At 42.9% G+C, this 18,983-nt stretch overlaps 2 protein-coding genes across 9 annotated transcripts in view; one reads left to right on the top strand and one right to left on the bottom strand.

Annotated features, from left to right (window-relative positions):
• The first annotated feature begins 13 nt into the window (after positions 1–13).
• Positions 14–18,450, top strand: LOC144056144 (cGMP-dependent protein kinase 1-like). Of its 2 annotated transcripts, XM_077572646.1 has the most exons (22): positions 14–325; positions 1,096–1,340; positions 3,436–3,574; positions 4,326–4,392; positions 4,464–4,563; positions 4,917–5,030; positions 5,123–5,228; positions 5,296–5,359; positions 5,450–5,527; positions 6,318–6,412; positions 6,491–6,556; positions 7,839–7,913; positions 7,991–8,087; positions 8,159–8,298; positions 8,822–8,911; positions 9,783–9,924; positions 9,985–10,148; positions 10,227–10,349; positions 11,150–11,212; positions 11,289–11,355; positions 11,951–12,079; positions 18,059–18,450. In XM_077572646.1, exons 2-21 carry the CDS (start codon positions 1,118–1,120, stop codon positions 12,047–12,049), a joined length of 2,112 nt encoding a protein of 703 aa, XP_077428772.1. In that variant the 5' UTR covers positions 14–325; positions 1,096–1,117; the 3' UTR covers positions 12,050–12,079; positions 18,059–18,450. The 2 variants fall into 2 exon arrangements, with proteins under 2 accessions (XP_077428772.1, XP_077428765.1); XM_077572639.1 differs by lacking the exon at positions 18,059–18,450 and having other exon boundaries at positions 15–325; positions 11,951–12,916.
• arhgef25a (Rho guanine nucleotide exchange factor (GEF) 25a) overlaps positions 14,006–18,983 on the bottom strand; it is a 75,039-nt gene continuing 70,061 nt past the window's right edge. For all 7 annotated transcript variants that reach the window (XM_077572594.1, XM_077572602.1, XM_077572613.1 and 4 more), the window contains 4 exons: positions 18,030–18,210; positions 17,550–17,779; positions 17,345–17,464; positions 14,006–15,083 (listed from right to left, as the gene is read on the bottom strand). In XM_077572594.1, the coding sequence (XP_077428720.1) occupies positions 14,964–15,083; positions 17,345–17,464; positions 17,550–17,779; positions 18,030–18,210 (651 nt within the window). In that variant the 3' untranslated portion in view covers positions 14,006–14,963. The remainder of the gene's footprint in view (positions 15,084–17,344; positions 17,465–17,549; positions 17,780–18,029; positions 18,211–18,983) is intronic.

Genomic DNA, 18,983 nt, shown 5'->3' on the forward strand with positions numbered 1-18,983 from the left:
GATTTCGATTATGGCGCGTTTGAGAGTAATCGTCATTATAGAATGCAATGTATAATGCAAATATAAATTATGAGTCATATAGGAGTGCATGAATTAAAAGTCTAGATCGTCGTGCTTGCTGCTCATCGACACGAGATTTGTGGCAGATTCTTGACTTGTTTTTTGTTTATTTATTTTTGCTGAGTAGGCGCTGTCAAAATCTGCTGTGCGCGCACACGTGTGGCGTCTGCTGTTGGTCGAAGCGTCAGCAGCGAGCAGCTTATCCGTGGATACGCCGACACAAAGTCTTTACAAATTTTCATTGAAGACGAGTACACGAGCGGGGGTAAGGCTAGGCAGCTGTTTGTTGACACACACACACAAGCAGTTGCACTTTGTGTGCCCCACACCCACAGGCGGCTTCAGTGCTAACGAGTAGAGATTTGTCTCCGAATTCTTCACACTTATTTTGGGCCGCAAATATCAGTGATTTTGTCGTGTGTTTGTTAATATTGTGTGAACATTGATCTTAACTTAAGATTGATTATATATAAATATTACAAGATATGAAAAAGAAAAATTTAAAAAAAGAAAAGCTTCATCAATAGATGCCGTAGTTCAACGCAGTTTACATGCTCAAAGAAAGTAGGAAGTACAAGAACGTATGCAGTCCTACCACATACTACGTTAATAGACTTATTCTTTCAATAATAAATAAAAAATAAAAACAAGTTTATGCTCGTGTTTAGTTTATACCAGCATAGTTTGAAACCTCTTTTTGAACACAGTAAGTGATTCACACTTTATTAATTGTATTTACTCGTTCCATAAATTAATATGTTTTAGAAAAACACAAATTTGCGTTATGTTTGTTCTTATCTTGGATTGTTGAAAATGACTTGTGCCCCTTCTAACAGTAAACCTCTCTGATCTCGAACAGCTTCTGGATACTGTGGCAAAGTTGCGTATATTGTGTGCTTTGTACATTATTTGTGCTGTTTTGAGTTGCAGTACTAAGTGGTCGAATTTAAGAGTGTTTCATTTGATAAATATTTGATTGTTGGTTGGTTGTATATAATTGGAACGGTTAATAACTCATATAGCTTTTTTTTGTAGTCCAGTGCACGTCCACTCGACAATGCCGGCGACAAAGGGTGGTGGCGGCGGTTTGCTGCGTGACCTGCAGGTGGCACTGCAGCTGAAGATCCAGGAGCTGATAGAGCGAGACGAGCTGATCGACGAGCTGGAGTCGGAACTGGACGCCAAAGAGCTCCTGATTGGACATCTGCGGGCAGAGCTGGACCGTCATGGCAGCTCGGCGCCGGGCGTTGACGACGCTGCCGTCGAGGCCTCCGATGCAGGTGCGGAAGCCTTCAGAGATTCAAGCTAACCAAATGCAATTCTACATGAAAACACTAGGGATGGCACAAATGGAACTTTGAAACGATCAAATTATTTGAAACAATTGATTCACAAAAGGAATCGATCTTTTGGAACGTTCGAAACATCTCCCCACAACGACAGCTGGTGGCCATTTGTAAAATATTACAATCAAACAGTAGAGCAGTGTTGCTAGCTCCCCAGTAAGGAAACTAACTATTTGCTCTCTGTCATCACCTGATTTACACAACTGGCAATCGGCCTATACTGTAATTGTAATGGACGCCATAAGGGAGAGAAATAATATTATGGGAAACAAAAACTGAATAACCCCCACCGCGTCAAAATAAGTATAGAAGTACAAATGAGCTTTTTGTTTGCGGATACTTGGTTTGTTTTTAATTTTGCCTCTCCACATGACTTAAATGCTCTGATGAAACCCCCAGTACTATCACATTTAATCAAAAACCTGTAGGCTACATTTGTTGAGTTTTTTTGCAACAGGGCATCTTAAGTTTTGACAGAAAGTAATAGAGAGGAAAAATGAATGAATGACCTGCAAAAACAAGCTGTCCGGAGAGGGATTTGAACCGGGGTTACCTGCATATCGAACTATTTTCAACACATTGTGCAAGTGCGTTAACACTGAACCTACCGCCTATTGACATTTTATTATGTATTTATTAAATTTGTATTATTTATTATTATTTATTATGAATCAGCATCCAGGGCAATTTTACATACAAAGTATACTTAGGTTGGATTTGTTTCAAGACATTTTAATATAGTGCAATGGTCGGATTTTATTTAATTTTAGAAAAGGGTTCACGTTGACTTGCTGAAACAATGTGACGTTTGGAGGCGTAAAAAAACGCCAAAGGCAACTATCACGTGACATCCTGATTCTGAGACAGATTTGGGAACGCGATTCGAATCACAAGTTCCGCCTGTGTTCCGGTACGTACCAAAACACATTTTCGATTTTGCCATCCCTAGAAAACATCCTCACAGCTTTTCATGACTCGCAAAGAAAGCGTGAAGGGAACAGCTAACTAAGCAATTGTCATGCTGTGGCCTTTTGTAGAGATTTGTATTTGTTTTTGTTTTTTTGTGCTTCTGGTCCTGTTTGTTAGGTCGTTTATGTCTTCCAATCATCTCGCTGGCCTGGGCCAATCATGTCTTGTCCAGATGTTCCTTGTTGTCTGGTTGTCAGTTGGCTTAGATTAAGTTTGCTGGTTTCTTTCTGTCTTTGTCGGCTCATTGTTCGTGTTTGTCGAGTCGAGTCTTTTTCGTTGTTGTGTGCTTTGAATATTGTTTTTGGAATTTTGTTATTATTTTTTATTATATCCGCATATCTTATTTGTCTTTTTGTTCTTTTGAAAGAAGACTTTCCAGATTCTTTGCCTTGCGGTCTCGCCAACCTTTGGGCCTTATAGCACACACCAATCATGACGCCAATGAACGAGCCAACTCACGAGCAAAGAAATAAATAATAGATAGTAGGGGTGTTAGAAAAAATCAATTCGGCAATATATCGTGATATTACAGCGCGCAATTCTCGAATCGATTCGAAAAGCGGCCGAATCGATTTTTAAAAATAAATTTTTGATGGGAATATTCAGCAAAACGTCTTACTTAGGGTTAGCATTCACACATGAAGCATGGAAGAATGTTATATTAATGGAACATTAAGCCTTAATATTTTATTTCAGTGCTGTTCAGACATGAAACAGACTGCAACTGTTTGTTAAATGTAGTGGCTCAGTTATAAGGCTGAATTTTCAGATAAATAAATACATTTTCATACAAATCTTACTGTGTACATGTACAAATTTAGTGATGAGTATTTTCTAAATTTGAGTATTTAAAAAAAAAAAATCGCAATAATCAATTTATAGATTCGTATCGGGATTAATCGGTATCGAATCGTGACTTATGAATCGTGATTACTAGGCAATTTACACCCCTAATAGATAGTAGTCAGGCTCGCGTCAGTCTGATCCAAAATGTTCTGCTTAGGGGCCGCACTGTGGAGGTCCACTCCGGCTGAGGTTGTGTTTTTTTGCCATCCTACAGGTGGCGGTCCGGCAAAGACGGCGGCGTCACTGGACGAGCCTCAGCGTACCAAGAGACAGGCCATCTCTGCAGAACCCGCCGCTGTGGATCCCGCCCGGCTCACTGACGTCACGCTCACCAGCTACTGCAAGAGCAAAGAGTGAGACCCCCACCCGGGCTGTATCAGGAACCATTCACAGTCTGGGTCTAGCCATTTTCGCTCTGTATTACGAGAACTATATTGAGTTGTATCGTGCAGGAACTTCCTGTAAGAGACGCAAGACGTATTGCACAAATTTAACAACCCGAGGCAATAACAAGCTTAGAAGAGCAAGCGAAGCAATAACAAATCTTTTTGGATTTGGACAAGTCCTGTCAAAATAAAAGCAGTATAATCACAATGTGACCAAACGTGGCTCAAACTATTTTGTGCTTGAGTGTGGCTGTCAAAGAGGCCACCAGGAATGAGCAACTGCGGTGGTCGAGGGCTGCAGAGGTTTCTCTCCGCCAACACAGCTGAATCAAATGATCAGACTCATCAGGTTTGTGCAGAGCTTGCTGATGAGCTGATCCATTGAATCAGCTGTGTTGGCCCAAGTATAGCCCAAGTCAAGTCAGTGTGCTGAAACGATGTGCTTTTATTTTGAAGGTCTGACTTGGGACAAGATGTTAGGCCGATGTTGGCCTCACTTGTAAGTACGCCCTTGTTGCCTTTAAAATCCTTTAATTTTTTGGGGTACGAAAACCTGGATAAAATTTGCAGCCAAAAATTAGTCCAAAAGTTCCGCAGTGTAGGGATTTTGACAAAATGGCTAACTCAGTATCTAGTGGACGGGGAGGGATTTCTAAGGCAGCCCCAGAGAATCCCACTCATTGGAGCGAAAGCGTGTTGGCATATTTGCGTGCTGCAGGTCCAGTGAGTTGATCCAGAGGGCGCTGATGGACAACGACTTCATGAAGCACCTGGAACACGGACAGGTGAGAAACTCGCCAGCGTCCATTTTGTCCTGACTTTGACGTCTGCGTGCTTTTTGCTCCCGCCGGTCCAGATCCTCACCATCCTGGACTGCATGCGGCCCACCAGCCTGGACAAAGGATGCCGCGTCATCCAGGAGGGCGACGACGGATCCAGCGTCTACGTTCTTGAGGGTTTGCCGCACGCACCTTTTGCTTCTGCCGTCGATTCCTTCTTTCTTTTTTCGGCACAGGAAGTGCTGTCAGTTCACGCCGCCTATTGGCGGTGATAAGCTTGCTGTGTCCAAATTCACAGACTCGGTCTTTTGAAGGCCTTCAGTTCATTTGAGCGCAGACGCGTGTGTCTGCAAAGTCTGTCACTCACTTATGAATCTTTTGCAAATGACCAATCAGCTTTCAGCGCCAGGCGGGGGAGGGACTTTACTGAACGTTCTGCCATTCTTGCCGTAAAAAGCCCGCCCGACAAACCCTGACAGCGAAAGGCCCAAAGTCACGTCCAGTGTACGTCTTTCCACTTGTGTCATCAGAGGGCGTGGTGGAGGTGAGCAAAGGTGGCAAAAAGGTGTGCACCATCGGCCCCGGGAAAGTATTTGGCGAGCTCGCCATCTTGTACAACTGCACGCGCACCGCCACGGTGACGGGTACGCACAACATGGCCCCCTAAATCTAGCGCTACAGACCAGTCCAGACATGCTCCTCCTCATACTGTGTGTGTGCGCGTGCGTGCGTGCAGCGCTGAGCGACATCAAGCTGTGGGCCATCGATCGTCAGGGCTTCCAGACCATCATGATGAGGACCGGCCTCATCAAACATTCCCAGTACACGGACTTCCTGCGAAGGTAGACTTGCCGCCATGATATCACAGCATGATGTCATATCGACGCCCCGCCTCCCTGCCGTTGCCAGCGTTCCGTCTTTCCAAGGCCTTCCCGAGGATGTTCTCAGCAAGCTGGCTGATGTTCTGGAGGAGGCGAGTCCAGACCCGTCCGACGCGTGTGCGTTGAAGGGAGGTCGTTTCTGCTCATGTGACTCTTTATGTGTCTGTTTGTGCTTGCGTCAGACTCACTACAACAACGGCGATTACATCATCCGGCAGGGCGCCACAGGAGACACCTTCTTCATCATCAGCGAGGGTCAGGTGAGCACCGCCCACTTCCTGTTTTTGCACGTGTGTCATAATCCCATTATGTACTGACCTAAGTTTTCGGTGAGGGCTCGTTTGCTTGCAGCATCGATCAAACATAGATTCCCTTGGCGGTGTAAAGTTTTTCCAAGGGAAATGGCTTGGAACCGTCTCGGGTTCCACGCGTCTGATTTGAACCACAACACAAAATCCTCAGATGTGAAATGCTACTGACTAGTTCCTTTCCTGATTATAAAATGTGGTCCTTCCTCCCGCCGAATCGCTAAAATCCACTTCTGCTTTAGTTTTGTGTCGCAGGGAAACAAATGAAATGAAAGGTAAGGCTACTTTAATAAAGTTTAAAAACGCAGGAAGAGCATCCCAGTACGATACAGCGGCTTTTATTTTTCGCCTGCGTCGTTGTTACAGTCGCTGTGAGCCACACTGGAAGTCGCAAAATGCAACGATTATGTATTTCCGGCCACAAAATGTGGAAGTGTGAAAAAGGTCCATGCTCCCATACATGCGACTTACGTGATCCTCAAGGGTTTTCAACTTCCTCTGGTGCTGCTATTATAATGAATGTGGAGTGGACTGATCATGTTGCTTTCTTCTGAATGCGCACATTGCACCCCCCCCCCCATATCAACCAATCAGATCGAGCGTGATCCTAACCGTGGAGCCTGATCTGAACCGATCACAGATCAATGATGATCCGTTGCACCACTATGCTCTACCCGTGCTATAACTGTAGAAAAAAATCCCAGTATTTGCCAAAGCAAAGCATTCCAACCTGGCTGTGCAGGTGAACGTGTGGCAGCAGAGCGCCTCCAGTGGCGAGCAGGTGGCGGTGCAGACGCTGTCCAAGGGCGACTGGTTTGGCGAGCAGGCGCTGAAAGGGTGAAGCAACAATGGCCGACGGGCGGTGCTGTCCGCGTGGTGCCGCCTTCCAACTTGCCGCCTTTGGCTGTCTCGCAGGGAAGACGTGCGCACGTCCAGCGTGACAGCAGAGGGCGCCGTCACCTGTCTGGTGGTGGACAGAGAGTGAGTAGCCGTGCATGTCTCTTTGTCCGTTTCACACCCCATCAAAGACACACAAAGGCGTTTTGAAGGTTCTTGACAGTTCCATGCTCGTCAACTTCTTAATAACATTACACACTGCTGAACAGGGCTACCAAAATCTTTGGAAATGGTTCTATACCTTTTGGAGGTCTTGTGTTTGTGAATAATTGCACTTCTGATGTCCGAGACAGCTCCTTTGTTTTCACGATTTTGACAAAAGAAAAGTGGCTAACACGTGGCTTTTAAAAACATCAACGTCATCATTCATTGGTTAATTCATGTCAATTAGGCACAGGCAATTTAAAACAGGGAATTCTCATTTGTGATTTACCATTTACGCTGTGAGGAAACAGGTGCTGGCACTAGGACCTGAAACTTCTTCCTACTCTGATTGAACGTGGACATTTGCTTGACATTTGGTATCTCAAGGACACTTGGACATGTTACTCGGTCTAAGGGTTGTTAGACATTATTAACATTTTAATTCTTTATTTCATATATTAACCATGTTGAAATGTTTTATAGATGTGTAAAGTAAGTGAAATAGTGTTGAACCCAGTATAATTTGACCTTAACCTAAGCTGGTACACCTTGTTTGGTCTAAAATTCCTTCTCAGTGTTGCGCACACACATTTTGTTCGTGAGAACAGAATCTGCTTTGAGAGAACACCCACACACACTGACTCTGTTGGCATCATCACTCACGGCCACTCAATTTGTTTGTGAGATGTTGTTTTGGGAAAAGGTGCCCTGGGAGTGTATTTTGTCTGGAGATCGGCACAGCTGCAAATCTGTTGTATAACGTGTTTTAAAAGGCGTTTCACTTTCCAAGCTCGATACTATAAGAAGCCCTCTCTCCCAAGAGAGGGGGACATTCGGCACTCTTTAATTCCACCTTTTTACGTGATGTAAATTGTTGCCAGTGACCGGAGAATTCTCTGTAAAATAAATCATCCTTGCAAGGTGTTTTTTCTTACAAAAAAAATCTGTCTTCAAGTCTTTTGGAACACGCAAAAGAGGACAAATTATTAGCCTCTTTCAGGGTGCAACCCCAACCTTCGGGTTGACGATTACTCTTCCACCTGAGCCGTGCCGCTCCGCCAATTCAATATCACGTGTTGATTTTCCTTTGTTTGGTGTATGTTCAATAGATGTCAAAAGACAACGCTGTAATCCGAGGCGCGTCAGATGCGTGTCGGGTTTCGTGTCGTCTTCAACGGCACCATCCGAGGCGCATCGCTTTCACACCACTCCCCCCCCGCAGGTCCTTCAAGCAGCTGATCAGCGGCCTGGAGGAAGTCGACAACAAGCGGAGCGATGACGACCAAGTCCAAGCCAAGTGAGTGAGCGCCGGACATTGCTAACTAGCTAGCGGCTAGCATGTTGAACTAATGGTGAGATGACACGTGCGTGCAGGCGACAGGTGGAGGACGACTTCTTCTCCAACGTAACGCTTGACGACTTCCGTGTGGTCTGCACCTTGGGCATGGGGGGCTTCAGCCGCGTGGAGCTGGTGGGCACGTGCGCCGTTTGCATCGTGCTAATGCGCGAGATACGGTAACGTGCGGCCGTGACGCCTTTCAGGTGCAACTGAAGAGCGACACCAGCCGCTCGTTCGCCCTCAAAGTGTTGAAGAAGCGCCACATCCTGGACACCAGGCAACAGGAACACATCCTGTCGGAACGCCGCATCATGATGGACGTCCGCAGCCCCTTCATCATCAGGTGACACGATCACGACACGCTCACATCATCATTATTTTGGAGCTTGCTTGTCATGGTTAAGTCACGCCGACATTTCCACGGCGTAATCAAGTAGAAGCTGAGATACTGGAGACCAGGGGTGAGCCGGATTCCTACAGGTTTGGGATCTCCAACACACCGGAATTTTTGTGTTTCCAATTCTTTAGGATTAGGTTTGCTTTCACCAAAAAGATCGGTTTGTGACCAAAAAGCATGAAACCTCAAACTATCAAACAAAAACAACACTGACAAAATGCTTTCTGATAATTATTCATTTCAATGTATTTCTAATCTTGATCTAAAATCTCTGTGCTTCTTTTCATGTGATTAGCATCCATAGTAGCTGTTAGCTTGGAGGAAGGGATGCCAATGAAAGCGTATTTCCCCCGAGGATGCGACGAGAGGGGCAATTTTCCTACTTTCTTGGCGAATCTTCACTCAGTTGTAGCACTTGCAAAACTGACTTAAGCTCAGTGTCAACGTTTGTGTCACGCACCTGCTGCAGGTTGTATCGGACCTTCCGGGACCCCAAATATTTGTACATGCTGTTGGAGGTTTGTCTTGGCGGAGAGCTGTGGACAGTCTTACGAGACAGGTGAGTGTCGCCGTCCATGTCCGTCATGCGAGCCCAAGCTCTGTCAAGGACCTCTCAACCGTGTTTTTTTTTGGGTGAAAGACTTTACGTTCTTTGAAAGTCAGGAGGTTGACGATATAGAAAAATTGCAACATTGCAATAGTTGTCTTTATTTAACTCTGAAGCAAGTGAGTGCTGATCACCTGTCTAAGCCTGGTTTGGTTAGTGTTAGAAGACTATCTTTATCTTCCTCGTGTTCGTTGTTGTTCGGGTGGAGAGATTGTTGATTTTCTGAATACAGACTGGAGATCGGTGAACAGGTCCTTCGAAGGATTTATTTTACAGAATATTCTGGACACAAGCGGGTTTACAAAAGCACAGCTGCTCCTCGCAAGTGTGTCTTTTTCAGCGGACTCCCAGCATTCTTATACAATCTTGAAAAGACCTCAGAAAATAGCCCCCAGCCCTGAGTTCAATACACATGACGACAGCCGGAAGTAGATAAGACTTTTTACAGCATATCATCCAATACACATTAAATTCAACCCCAGACACTGGCCCATTGATGTGGAAACAGACGAGGTCCTTTAGACATGATGACATGAGCATAAATTGTGACAGCACTTACAAAGACACATCCATAGATAAAAGTTCTACTGAGGAAATAAGTAAATGAAAACAGTTATGACTAAATCTAGGCAGAAGAATCTCAACATTAGCCTGGTCTGTTTCAGTATAAATAAAGTGTATTATTTAAACTTGAAAGGAAAGTTATCAAAATGCCAGCTAGTTGCCTAAAATTCCAAAGTGAAAATCTGAGAAAGTGGACGTGTGTTTATCATCAACATCACATCCCAAAGAGCACCGTGTCACTTTCTTTGTGTGCCACCAGGGGCTCGTTTGACGACGGGACCACAAGGTTCTACACGGCGTGCGTCATTGAGGCTCTGGCGGAACTCCACTGTAAGGGGATCATCTACCGAGACCTCAAGCCGGAGAATATCATCCTGGACCACAGAGGCTACGCCAAGCTGGTGAGTCTCAACAAGGGCTTGGTGACGCTGACGGGGACTGACGCCATGTTTGGCTGTTAGGTGGATTTTGGCTTTGCTAAGAAGGTGGGCCTGGGGAAGAAGACATGGACCTTCTGCGGGACTCCCGAGTACGTGGCCCCGGAGATCATTCTGAACAAAGGTCACGACACCTCAGCCGACTGCTGGTCCCTGGGGATTCTGGTCTTTGAGCTTCTCAGTGGAAGGTCAGTGTGACAACATCTCTGCCGTTAGCATGGTTACGGCGTTAGCTCCAACACGTCATTTACTTCCCGGTCCCACAGTCCGCCGTTTTCCGGCTCGGACCCGATGAAGACGTACAACATCATCCTGAGGGGCATCGACATGGTGGAATTCCCTAAAAAGATTGCCAAGAGTGCCGCCAACCTCATCAAGAGACTCTGCAGGTTGTGGCCCGGCAAAGATCCACTTTGAGAGCCAGAAAACCTAAAAGTATTTAACCCTCTGGGTTTATTAGCAAACAGAGGCGAGGTTACAAATGGCGCTTCACCTGGTAGTTTGCGGTGGCATTAAATTGGACGACTGAGCAAGGGTTTTACGCGCAAATGCTTACTGTCATTATGACTTTACTGCTGCTGTGTTAGTGTCGATTAGAGTACGTGTTCCCACTTCCAAATTTGAGCTGCCAGTGGAGTGGAACATCATTGAACATTCAGTTATCATCTCCAAGGTGCTCTGAAAGGCACAAGCATGTCTAGACAGTATATATGTCTATACAATATATATATATATATATATATATATATATATATATATATATATTTAAATTTATTTATTTATTTTTAAAAAAATTGAGTGTTCAATAAAAGTGGTGAACACAGATGTCATCAGCTCTACCATTTGACTTTTTCTAATTTCAATACCAATAGTGCAGTTGGCTGCCCTATTGTTATTGGTAATGGCAATTAATCACATTTTTTACTTTTGCTTCTACTTTTTCCCTTCAAACCTTGTAACAGGTATTTACTTACTAAATTTGGCAAATGTAATATATTTTCAAGAATTTATACATTTGGTCCATCCACACCCGTAGTTGTCATTTTTTATGAATTATTGAGCAATCTAAAATGGAGAAAATATCTTGCGCTCTTTGAAGATACACAGAATGCTTTGAAATTGATATTGAATGCTAAAGATGGCCGCCACAGTGGTTGTGAAAGTGTGTGTGTTCACGTGCGTGTGACAGGGACAATCCCTCGGAACGTCTCGGGAACCAGAAGAATGGCGTGAAGGACATCCAGAAGCACAAGTGAGTTACACGACGCGTCTTTCATGATGATCATTGTTGTCATAGCAACGTCTCCTCCTCTTTCTCCGCCGATCAGGTGGTTTGAAGGCTTTAATTGGGATGGCCTCCGCCAGGGAACCATGGACTGCCCCTTTACGCCAAGGGTGAGTGCCGGCTAGCGTGGGCGGGCGGCATCAAAGGCGAGCGTGTTCAATTCACGCCCCCGTAATGGCCAAAGGACCAATCAATGCATGTTTAAAAATCCACTAACCTAACCCAACAAGAAATAACAAAATAAGCACATCCTGTGATCCAGTGCGAAGGGCTCTGTTGAACAAAACGGCCCAAAAACTGCTGAACTGGAGAGGAACATTAAGAACTTATTTCGTGTCCTGTTTCAAATGCTGACCAGGGTGACTCAAGTTGTAAATTCCCGTCTTCAGTAGGAGCAGCCAAATTAGCATCTATGCTAGCTGGCTTGAGTTGCCCACGAGTAAAGTCGACGCTGTTGTCTTGCCGTTGACAGCAAGTTATGGATTTCCTATTGCTTTCACACTGCCATCAGTCCTATTGAATTATACCACCGTCAAAAATGTTTTCTCCCCACATGCCTTTTAGTCACACTGCCACCAAAAGTGTTTTGAAATCCTGCCATCGTCGAATTCATGTTGAATTGACGTGTTCGTTTGACACTGTCATCAGTACTGTGCTGCTTTCAGGCTGTACTCAAAGGCATGTATGTGCTTTTTTTGCCTTCAGGTGGACGGCCCGCTGGATAGCAGCAACTTTGACCACTTCCCCCAAGACGCAGAGGGCCCGCCCCCTGATGAGGAGTCGGGATGGGACCTGGAGTTCTGACGCAACAAGCAAACAGCTGGGAGGACGGAAGTGGGTTTATTTCAGGAACGGAAGGTCGTAGTGTCACGGGACCAACACCAGCGCGTTCAGGGGAGCCCGTGGATGTGCCCCAATTCATCGCGAACAGGAAGTGGGCTATTTGTAGGGCTGTTTGACAGGGTTAGCATTGTGCTAGGGTTAGGAGCTTTGCATTCATTTTTAATGAGGCTTCGGGTTACGGTTAGTTTCAAATTGTTTGAAATTAGGGTTTTAAACTTACATTCTGAATTAAAAATAAAGGTTATAAACTAGGGTTAGAGTTTCACTATTGGGTTTTAAACAAGGGTTGGGGTATCAAATGATGGTTTAAAAATATGGTTATGATTTCAAATTAGGGTTTGAAACCAGGGTTAGGTTTTGAAATTTGAGTTTTAAAACTGGGTTAATATTGCAAAATCGGGTTTCCAACTATGGATAGGGTTCAATATCAGGGTTTCAAACTAGGGATTTAAACGAAGGGCATGCAGAGGATGCGGCCAACGTGGTGGTGATCCACGTGATCTGGCTTGATGATATACAATATCTCAAAGGCGCAGGTGAATGAGACGCCTTCGCAAATAGCTTCATTTTGCCACATCCAATACGGCTGCGGCGTTAATGTACTCAAAGTGGGGTCTATGTACTGTACATGTATTGTAAAGAAATGCTATGGTAATACTTGCCAGTGGTTATAGATAAGGACACTATTGAATGGGAGCGGCCATGTTGTGTGAGTACAGTACAGTAGCGATAGCTCATCAAAATATACGGAGCAAAGTATCAAAGTACTGCCTGTACGGTAATAAACAAATAAATTGGGCCTGAGGTCTGGCGAAGGGTATACAGTCACATTGCATTTTGGATTTTAATTGATGGTGTTTGTAATTGTGTTGACGTATTGATTAAGACGAGGCGGTTTGGTGAGTCCCCATTTCAGGCACCAAATGCTTGGACTGTCAGGAAGGCTGCATGCTTTGAAACGAGACAGCAGTCGAAGCTACAGTATATCAATATTTTGGATACAATATTGTATCAAAACAGAACAAAATACTGTACATTGCAAAATTTGTATTATTTCCTAAAAAGTGGAGGTTAATAAAAATCACATTATAATACCGTCCAAAAACTGGATGGACGGGTAGGTAGATATAGATGTTAGGATTAGGGTTTTAAAAAAGGCTTACCCCTTTGATACTGTACTGTATATTTGGAGAGGAAGTACTGTGTCGTCCTCTACTGGCCAAAAAGAAAAAGGGATCTTGACAGAAGAGACAACTTTACCTGGGTGTTTCTTCCATTCATACAACCTAAGACCACCTCAAGGGGGCTCTGTTGACTTTTTTTCCCCCGCATTTAACAACTCGACCAGCTCTCAGCTTCAACACATTTAGACTAAATGAGTTGGTTCAAGTACTCACAGTAGGGACGCACCAATCATCTGCTCTTGAGAAAAACTAAAAGTACAGACAAAAAAAATTACTTAAGTACGGAAGTGAAAATAAATGTTTGAAAAATGTACAATACCCATTTTGATTACTTCATTGGTAACAAAAAAAAAGTCTAAATGAGTTCATGATAATTACCTTACACTAAAGCTGGTGTTTTTAGATTTATAATATAACGCATTCATGATTACTGTACTCATTCTTATATCCCACGTCATCAAAAACCTTTCTTAAATTAGACTAGGATGGGGAGTATCTTCATTCTCCCAATCTGATACCGTCGTCGTTGCTCCCTGGTTCACATTCCTCATGTGCCGCTTTTACATTTTCCCTTCGGCCTTATAAGACCCCAAAATCTCAAACATTCAAGATATAATTTTGATCAAATAAGAAGTAAAAAAAAAAAAAAAAAAGGAAGAAGAAGCACAGATATTAAGATATTGTATAAACGCAGAGGAAAAACAAGTGAGCAAATAACTGATTACAGTTGTTTTGTTTTTCTTTTCTTTCTTTTTTTATTCTTGGACATCACAGTCACGTATCTGTCCTAAAGTAATAAAAATAAAAGTCACTTCTCAGCTTTGGAGTGAAGTTTAAAATAATAGAAAATCAATAAAATAACGATACACCAAATAAACACACAGCCTGCAGTGTCCGACGCTTGGCGTCCTCCAGAGTTCTCTGCCTGTCCAGCAAAAGCGTAATGAAAGCAAAAATGTGTCTTCAGAGTATACTAGTATAGATGGTCTGTGCTCTTCACCGCTCACACTTGGCCTTCTGGTGCCGAACCCTGTCTTTAAAAAATGAAAATATTACTTGGAGACCGGAAAACAAAAATAGGCACATGCACCTAATGGGAGCTGTTGCGAACATAGAGAGCAAGTCTTTCTCTCATTGACTCTTGAATTGGTGTAATATTCACAATAAAAGTATTTCCTGCTTCTGTCAACGGAGTCAGCAGAGGGAGCCACCAGGTGTATTACTGTCATTGTGTCGTATTTGGAAGGAAGAGCCCATGCACATCCTTGCACAAAAAAAAAAAGAGAAAAAAATGTCCATACATTTGGTGCTTACGAACTGAAAGGCACAATCCAGTGACCTCCCCAATTAGGAATGAACATTTGATAGTCAAACCAACTCCCACAGCCCCTTCTACAAACTCTCAAACAAGTAAAAAGCAGTAAAAGTGATTGTCTTTCATTTGAGTGCCCAGCGGAATCCTGCACGGTGATTTGTGTTCATGTGCACACAAAGTGGCCAGAGCTTGTCACCTCACATCCTTTTTTTAATTTTTTTTTTTTAAGAAAGAGTCATTTACAGGTGATGCCTAAAGTTCCTTCATAAGTTCCTTCAAGATTCCCAAGCCCCGGTGTCAGTTCTAGAACAACAACAGACGTGTCTTCTAGTCTTCATGCAGTCCTTCTGTTTGACGAGACAGAAACCATCAGAGTTCATAGGTCATCTTCGGCAAGCTGGGCTAAGTTGCTCGGGCGTCGTCCAGCTGAGGGACCCGAAAATGGAGCCTGGTTTCCAGAATCCGCTTGACCCCTCCGGTAGCCGTCGCCTACTCTCTGCGCGGAATAGGGAACATATGTCACAATCTAAACTTCAATACCATTTATTGAAGTTATCATTAACTCATTCGCTGCCATTGACGGCTATAGACGTCAAAAATTCATTTGAACTATTTCTATGTAACAGAGTATGAAAACCTAGGAATTTTTTTGGTACATTTAGAACAGATGTAAAATTTGTGATTAATCGTGAGTTAACTAGTGAAGTCATGCAATTAATTACGATTAAAAAAAATTATCTAAAAAAAAAAACACTTTTTTTTCTAAAGAAAAGATGATTAAAAATTAGGGGCATCAGGCGATGACAATTTTTAATCATAATTAATCGCATGACTTCACTAGTTAACTCACGATTAATCCCAATTTTTATACCTGTTTTAATACAATGAAAAAATTGTAGGTTTTCAAACTCTTGTTCACAAAAGTGGGAAAAAATGTTAAACTAATAAAAATAGTTAAAATGAATTTTTGACGTCTATAGCCGTCAACGGCAGTGAATGAGTTAACTTTTCAACGCAAGTGAAACCTTTATTGCCATTCCCTGTTTATAAAATAGTTCATATTTATGTAGATGTGAAAGAAAGCACCGCAATGTGTGCAGCCTCAGTGTGAAGTTCCTCCCATTCACCCAAGGCCACATATGGGAAACAATTATCTGCTTTTGATAGGCATCGCTTACCCACTTCCTGGCAGGCTCAGCCTGCTTCCTGTTTGTTGTTTGATGTACTAAGCCATTCCAGGTTGAGTCAAACAAGAACACGGTGGACAACTAACCCTGTTACACCCGAGCCCTACAGAGTTGCTGATGGTAAAGTAATACTCAACAACAGAAAGTTTGAAATTCGATTAAAAAAAAAATGTTTCCCTACTTTGTATTGGTAACATGATTAAAAATTGATATTCAGGATATGGTCAGGCTGCTGCGAAAAGTCTCTAAAGACTCACCAGCTGCTCCGCCATTCTGCTGCTCGAGTACTGAAATATGTTGTTTATGCGCCGCTTACTTTTTCTGTCTCGAACTATTGCATATCTTTCTATCATTATTGCCACAATGTTTATGTGCATTGCTCTCTCAACCCCACTTTTCTCTCTCTGTATCCATCGTGGCTGGGTTGTGTTCAAAATGTCTTTCCGCCCAGGTGGGTGTGTTTAAATAGGGTTTCATAATATGGAGAATGGGACTGTGGTTTGAAAAGTGTTTTCAGAGACATTTTGCAGTGAATTGAAGAAGTGCAATATAAATAGCCATACATTGAATACAAAGTGCAAGTAGTACTCGTATTTAGTTTCCTTGTCACCCAACGGGGGGGATTTCTTAGGAGTTTAAAAAATAATAATTAGGAGTCCCTGATTTGTTCCGTTAGTTTACATGCATAAACACATTGCCATCCCACTGTTAAGACATTTCAATTTATTATACTGATTAGAATCCCTTAAGGGGAGATTCAACTCTCACTCTGCTGGATATTGTGTGTTGCACAACCTCACATGCAACCCAATGACAATCATGCAAGGAGAGATGTCAGCTTTAAAGGGGCAAAACGCAAACAATGTTGCACCTTTTGAGCTGGGAAATGGGGAGGGTGCCTTGCTCAAAGACAACTTGATCTCGCCAGTGGTTCTTAACCTGGGTTCGATCGAACCCCAGAGGTTCAGTGAGTCAGTCTCAGGGGATGGGCGGAGGTCAAGGCACACAATCGACTCATATGACCCGCTTGGTCATCATTGGCTGCAGATGATCTGTGATGCAGGGAATTTGATGCGTTCAGTAGTCGACTTGTGACTGTTGTGATGGTATGTCGTGTGATTGCTTTGTTATTGTAATCACTTAATCCTAACTATGTCGAGCAAAAAAAATAAATGGTCGGACGAATATGTGCAATATGAATTCACGTGTATAATGGAACGTATGGTGTTCCACAGGGTTCAATTTTAGGGCATCTGCTGTTTTCAATGTATCTGCTCCCCCTAGCAAAACTAAAGGAACGCTTCCTTAAGCTGCATGGAGATGGGAATACAAGAACACAATGCTTTCTGAATTCAAGGTGAAGAGAGGCAGACCCAATGAAAAGGCTACTCTCCCTGTTCATTTTGTTCACCCGTAAACAGTAACTTTTTGAAAAAAAATGAAAATCATATTTCTCAACAAAGAAGTGTTCAGTACCTCCAACAAAGTTAATAACCACTGCTTTAATCTCTTCCCTAAACTTTACTTTTTTTGGGGGGAGGGTAGTGTGAACAGGAGAATATGGCCCTACCTGTACAGTTTGTGTGGATGGTGTGCACAGCCCATTTGAAACGGCGGGCGAATCAGATAAGGTCAGCTGAACGTGCGATGGAGAAATGGAGTCAGGAGGGCACGGCCGGACCAGAACAGGCTGCAAATGCAAAATATTGTGTTCAAGAGGGAATCAAGGTCAGAATAAAAATGACTTTATGTTAAACACAGGTGAGGTAACCTACATCCTGCAGTAAGTAGGTTTCACTGGGTCCTCGAGCCAGGCCTTGACTGGGGAGATGAAGGGCGGGCAGGGATGTGTTATGAGAATGGAGGGAGGGCAGCCTGTGGCGGTCAATGGAAGCGGAGGAGTGAGGTCTCAGGGCACTGGTGGTGGACACGGGCGGTCTCATGCAGCGACCCAAACTATTGGACTTGCTTTCTCGCCGCTGGTACTCAATAGGTGACTGTAAGGCTGAAAGAAAAACAAGCAAAAATATTTCAAATGGCTTTTTAAGGGTAATTTTTGTGGGCGTATTATACATGGGATTTTACGGTAATAAAAGTTCTGGGCTTTTTCTGTGAGTTTCCATTTGACTGACGCCACACACTTAAAGAAACTTCTTGAAAGTAATTTCCCTGCTCCCATGATGCATTATTGCTCATAGAAAGTGAATTACACCAGAGCTAAAACATAATTATGAGTGTAGGCGTGTGAGGCTCACCGTTGAGGAAGTTGCGTTGTGTCTCTAAGATCTGAAGAACGTCGTTGACCCAGGCTCGGCACGTCTCCGGGCAGGAGGCCAGCAACTGGAAGCGCACTACGCTCCCATCAGGATTGCGCGAAGTCAACACAAAACGTGCGTCATCACCTTCCACAGCGGGCTCCACCCCCAAGCAGCTCACCTGGAACACAGCCCATGTCAGAACTCCGCCATGTTGACTTTTATGGAATCAACTAGGTTCAGCCCATTTACCATTTTTCCTAAATGTGTTTTCTGAGTTTTCTCTGTCCCCGATGGAGTGTTTAGACCAAGGGATGTCACTGATTTTTGTGGGCTTCTGAAGCCCTTAGATATGGAGGACCAAAAATGCCAGAATAATAAATAAATACATAAATTTAAAAAAGTGAATTTAAAAATGGAAATAAAAACTATATATGTATATATATATATATATATATATATATATACATATATATATATATATATATATATATATATATATACTGTATATGTTATATATATCTCTGAGGTCCCACTATATATATATATATATATATATATATATATATATATATAGCAAAAATACCAAAATAAAAACGACATTCAAAAAATAAATACAAAAATAAATGTGGAAATTAATTACAAAAATAAATATATAAATAGAATTAATTATCAACCAATAAAAACTCATATATTTTTTTTTTTATGCTGCAGCATGCTGTCAACATGAAATGTGTCACGGAAATCTTTAAATTATCGGACCCGGTCCTAAGTGTTTTTTGGGCTGGTTTATTTTGATGACGCATTTCAAACTGACAGAGTCTACAGCATGAAATAAATAAATATGAGAGCAGATCATTTTTATTCATTGATTGATCCTTAATTCTGTTTATATATTTGTTCATGTATTTATTTCCACATTTATTTTTATATTTAGTTTTATTTTTTTAATCT

Source organism: Vanacampus margaritifer, chromosome 1, assembly GCF_051991255.1.
Source record: "Vanacampus margaritifer isolate UIUO_Vmar chromosome 1, RoL_Vmar_1.0, whole genome shotgun sequence".
In the NCBI taxonomy this organism is placed as follows: Eukaryota; Metazoa; Chordata; class Actinopteri; order Syngnathiformes; family Syngnathidae; genus Vanacampus; species Vanacampus margaritifer.